Below are 5,729 nucleotides of genomic sequence, written 5' to 3'. Positions count from 1 at the left end.
AAAAAAAAAAAAAAACACATCACAGTAAAACTAATAATACCTTCTCAGCTTCGCATCGAAGCTAAAATAGTGACAGTTACAAAATAAATACGGGTTACAATTTTTAGAATTATAATGACAAGAAACTTTTGTATGAAATATTTTTTCCTAAAATAAACTGTATGTTAAATAAAACATAAATAAAAAAAAATGAAAATGTTCATTAATAATTGAAATAGTTACCTTTTGTTTTTTTACTTTAAAATAAGTTATTTTTGGTAAACCTTGTAATACCAATATTATATTAAATTATTTAATAAACAAATCTTATATTGATAACATTTAAAATAAGATTCATATTTTCAAAGAAAATTACAAAAACCTAGAAATATAATCCATTTTGAACTACCTTAAGACTGATTAATTTTATCCAAAGTTTAGAGAATGAATTTTTCTCATTTTAGACTAATATTGCGGAATAAGATTGTCACTTTTTTAAAAGTTTTGATATCATTACTACTATGGAGAGTAATATACTAAATTAAACAATGTACATAATCATAACATCTGTTATTATAAAATAATTCAACTAATTCATTTGAATCATTATATAGGTTTAAACCTCTGATTGACGAATCTATTAATCAAGAACTTGGAATCAAGACACTTAATACTTTATTTAGCGAGGGTAGTTGGAATTTATTTAGTCACATAGAAATAAAACATGATAATTTAATAATAAATGCCACAACTGTAATGAGAGACCTGGTGACAGATCACAATTTTCATCTTAAAAAATTTTACTTCACACAAATAGTGCGATGTAGATTTTTTGAAGTGCTTTACAATAAATTACAAACTATTTTATGTAGGATTTGTAGAATTGAAAAAAAAAGTAATAATTATGTGAAATGTGTCACAAATCTTTTTGACACAATTAATTATACAGTAAAATGTTTTATTTTATGCTGACAATTATGGAAAAACTAAAACTATCAAAAATAAGGTTGCCTGAAAGATTATATTCTAACTTACTTTCAACTTATAAATTAATACACAATTATATAATTGATCTTAAAACTTATAACGTAACACGAAATGTGTTTATAAATACACCTGAAGTAAATATTGAATATTTAGCTAGTGATTACATGGTGAGTTTTCAAAAAGCAAGACTACATTTTTCCAATATGCTACGTAAATTAAAAACAAAAAGATTAAATAACTGTTGTTCAGAAGGTTTATTGGTGACTACAGAAAATATGGAAACTAAATTTTCTAATATTGCGCTTGTTATTAAATCATCAACGGCAAATGATACATCTGTCACACAATATGAATTATTTTCAAAATATTTATATGAATTTTGTGAAAACTTTATTAAAACTGATTATAAAGATACAGGTTTTTATAAAATACATCAAAATTATTTTTGGAAATTGCCATAATCCATTTTTGTTATTAAAACTAAATATAACTGTTAAGTAATCGAAATACGTATTTTATGTTTAATTTGAGTTATTCCTACGTATAAGTAAGATCTCTTTTATCAAAATAGGCTTAATATAATAATAAGGAAACATTGCAGGCAGCACAAAAACAATAATTCAAATTACTTTTCAACCATCGAATTGCTATACTATATTTCATCTATTCATATTATACAGAGAGTTCAATAAGTAAGGAAATAGGTCAATTGTTACAATCAATAAGAACGATAGAAACCCTTTCCTTTACTTACTGAACACTCTATATACGTTCGATGAATAAATACATCATTTCTTATAATTGCTCTAAAAAATTTTTATAATAAAATAACTTTTGTTTATTTATGTATTTAGCTGATTTTGGAATACAATGAGTTATTTCGATACTATTCCAAAATGTCTTGACGCAATTTTATTACTTTCAATTTATACACAAAAATAAAAATGTTAGGTAAAATCAGAAATATAACTTTATTAGTTCTTAACAAAATTTGATTGATTGATTTAGCAAAAGTTGATTGCTTCGATAATAACTTTATCATAATTAAAGAATATTTCTAATGCAATAATATTATTTAATATTATAGGTAAAATATACAAATTCGCTTAATCAATATTTACTCATAGTTTATGAACTCAATGAAAAATCGTTTTATTGACTTGATTTCACCCAACTGAAGTTCTGGCTCATACCTGACGCGTCTATTGGAATTAGGCCTTTTGTCCATCTTTATTATGGGTAGATAAACTACACTGAGCAATATTGATTAATTAGAATAGAATACATCAATACAAAATTTTATTAGCATTTAATAGTTATTCGATGCTAATGATAATGAAACTTATAATTAGATCTTAATGAAAGATAAAATTATAAAATGCTCTTATTTAAAAGTCATTTCCGATAATAGATGTTGGATATATAATTTCATTTTGATGTTCAACTAATTATACTCAAAAATTGAGGCCAAAAAAACTATAATTTTAATTCACTAAATAAAACAGATAATAATAAATCGAAACACGGCAAAAATGCAGTAACGGCCCCTCTCCCAGAGGTGACCAATGAGGATGCGTCAGGTTGTCAGGCTGCAAAATTTTGTAAAAAAGTATGAAGAATAAAACTTTTATACCACCTAGACAAATTGCGAAGTAATTGTTTCACTATACATAAGTACAGGTCTACCCAACGCTTGTTCTGTTAACAGTGTAGGGACATCATCACTGAAATCTAGGATGGAGTCATGTATATTGAAGATAGATAGATACAGTAATAAATACATAAAATAATTGTCAAATGATATTTAATGCATAGATTAAAAACTAAAACAAATAATGCCATAAATATAATACTATTTTCTACATGGTAAATAATGAAAATAAAATAGTTGATTGAAAAAATATATTATAGCATGTAAAGTAAAGGAAAATTATTATAGTAATTTTTTTTTATTAGTATTTTTTCTTAATAATACGAAAAATGATTCTAAAAAATATTATATTATTATTGACCATTCATTTAATATTTGGGATATCCTTTCGTGATTTACAGTGTAATTTTATGAAATATATGTTAAATTATTTTAATCATAATTACCGCTATTTAATTGAAATGATAGAAAACAAAGAAAAATATGACGTGGATAGTTTAAGCAAATATGGCAATGCAATAAAAACTCATGGCGAAATTGTATTAATAATGTTAGATATTTTAAGGGAAGCTGATAAAAATTTTTACTCGACAGATTTGATATCAGTCAATTTATACATAAATAATGTTTCTGAGAATATAGATTTCTATGCTAAAAATGGTAACGGAATATTTGATTTGTCAGATAAAATTTCCAGTATTATTAAAGGTTACAAAATGCATCATGAGTTCTTTTCAGATCATTTAGAGCTTAAAATATTTAAACATTGCAGTTGTACCACATTTGACGAAGTATTTATTTATTTTCCTGATTACAACGAATCAGGTGAATATACTCTTGGAAATTTTCAAATTGTTTCAAATAAACTTAGAAACCGATTGTTACAAAGTGATAAACACCAAAACGACACCGATGAATATATTAAAAATTTAACATTTAGTAGAGTATATTTTTATTTTAAAAAAGCTATTAAAAGGTGTGAATACTGGGAATTTTTACCAAAAAATTTACTATTTTATAACTTTATGATGAATAATCGCGAAATTTCTGAAAAAGATCTTATAAGAAATTCTCAGGATAAACAATATCCACAGTTAATAAACGGAAGAATTAAAAATGTTTTAGATTTTATTCGATTTGCACCACTCGCTATAACTTGTCCCGACGAAAGACACTTGACCCTTTTTGATATATTTAGATATATCAAGTATAGTTTTTACACGAAAGATATACAAGTATTTCATGTACTTATAATGACTGCAACATTTCGTCCAATTGCTTTACTCGTTAGACTCTTTATCAGTATTCTTAGATCCTCAACTTATATTTACAATTATTTTAGTGACGAAGAAGAAACTTTAATATTCTACAATAAAATTATTTTAGCTGGTAATAAAATAATTGAAATTTTTCAAGATTTAGTTAATTTGAATCTCTTTGGTGACGGACCGGCTGATGTCTTTTTTACATTTTCAAAAAAAACTTCTAAATGTCTTAAATATTTCATTAATAAAAATAAAACAAGTATCAATTTTTCATCCATAAAACTGATGCATTCATTAAAATCATTTTTTTATAATAACAAATTTAATTTTGATAATATATATTTGTTTACTACAAAGGAAATTATCAATAATTGCTTTAATGTATTGATTATAAACATGAAGCATGCTGAAACATTTATAAGAAACTTAGAAGAACATAAGAAATTCTTTGAAGTAACCAAAAATACTTTGAATATTAATTATAGGTTAAATTTACAATTTACAAAATTTTTCGATAAATATACAATGAGTAAGTTTAATATCAATTTATTTTAATTCATAATTTTATATATTCTGAACTTAATAATTTAATTATTATTAATTTATACATACAAATTTTTTTCTCCAATTATTAATCATATATCTTGTAAATATCATTATCTCATTAAATATTACTTTTATTCTCTTTTAAAATGTATCATATAAAAATAATAGTACCATCATATTTTTCTTTTAGATGTGTTATGTCAAACTAAAGATATTTATACATTATTATATAAATTCAATGATGACTATGTTACTCAAATTGTTGATTACAATAAAAAAGTTACATCTGATGAAAATAGAAACATATATATGAGTAAAGAAAATTATCCTGAAGATTATTTAAATAATAATGATAACTGCGATTACTATTGTTCTTATCCTAAATACTTAAAAGATTATATATTGTTTATATAAATTTTACACAATTTTTATTTTTATAAATAATTTTTAGATTATTCTTACATAGACTATACTATACATTAAAATACCTTAAATATAATATTATAATTAGGGTTCGGATTAAAATATCCAAAAAAATCTATTATACAAATATTTTATAACAAAAATTCAATGTAAAAACTTTTAATTTTAGCTTCGATGCGAAGCTGAGAAGGTATTGGTTTTACTAAGATGTGTTTATTTATTTATTTATTTTTTTTTTGTGTCTGTTACCACTTTTTCTCAGCTCTCACCGAACCGATTTCTTTCAATGATACGTCAAAAGATCACAAATCGTATCTAGTCGAAGACATTACTCTCAAAAACTGAAAAAAAATTATTCGTTCCCCGTAAATGGGGGAAACCTCCAAAAAAATTACAAATTTAAAAATCGCCAATTTTCGAAATTTTTTCAATGTTTTTTACTTAAAATTGCCGAAAGTTTTTTAAAAATAAACATATCAATATAATTCTTTTTTTTGTAGATGCATGATGTCTTTACCTATCATTTGGTATTTTTTTTTTATAAATCTGACTTTTTACCAGCCTACAGGGGGGATTCAAAATGACAACTTTTTCACAAAAAATTGACTTTTTCAACTTAACTTTTGAAAGTGTTCCGGAAAGTCTGACACTTTTATATATATATCTTAAATTAAAGATAATGTAATATACTTTATCATGGAAAAAAAAAATTTCGGACTTTATTTTATCTTCACGGTGAAAATGGCTACCAAATGCTATTATTGTGTGAAAATTCTCAATTTTATTTTTTACATTTTTAACATTATAATGCTATAACTTATTGAAAAGTGTATTGATCAATATAATTTTTTTATGGGAAATACTATTTTTTAATAATC

At 23.6% G+C, this 5,729-nt stretch overlaps 2 protein-coding genes across 2 annotated transcripts in view; both read left to right on the top strand.

The window, feature by feature from the left end:
* The window catches only part of LOC126908534 (uncharacterized), a 3,909-nt gene extending 2,412 nt beyond the window's left edge, over positions 1-1,497 (top strand). The window contains exon 2 of the mRNA XM_050690699.1: positions 594-1,497. Within this exon, the coding sequence (XP_050546656.1) occupies positions 594-951 (358 nt within the window). The 3' untranslated portion in view covers positions 952-1,497. The remainder of the gene's footprint in view (positions 1-593) is intronic.
* A 1,391-nt stretch (positions 1,498-2,888) lies between these two features.
* The window catches only part of LOC126908525 (uncharacterized), a 78,119-nt gene continuing 75,278 nt past the window's right edge, over positions 2,889-5,729 (top strand). The window contains exon 1 of the mRNA XM_050690686.1: positions 2,889-3,442. Within this exon, the coding sequence (XP_050546643.1) occupies positions 2,947-3,442 (496 nt within the window). The 5' untranslated portion in view covers positions 2,889-2,946. The remainder of the gene's footprint in view (positions 3,443-5,729) is intronic.

Source organism: Daktulosphaira vitifoliae, unplaced genomic scaffold, assembly GCF_025091365.1.
Source record: "Daktulosphaira vitifoliae isolate Bord-2020 unplaced genomic scaffold, ASM2509136v1 Scaffold_5, whole genome shotgun sequence".
In the NCBI taxonomy this organism is placed as follows: domain Eukaryota; kingdom Metazoa; phylum Arthropoda; class Insecta; order Hemiptera; family Phylloxeridae; genus Daktulosphaira; species Daktulosphaira vitifoliae.
The sequence above is the reverse complement of the archived record's forward strand: the minus strand, read 5'-3'. Positions and strand labels throughout refer to the sequence as shown.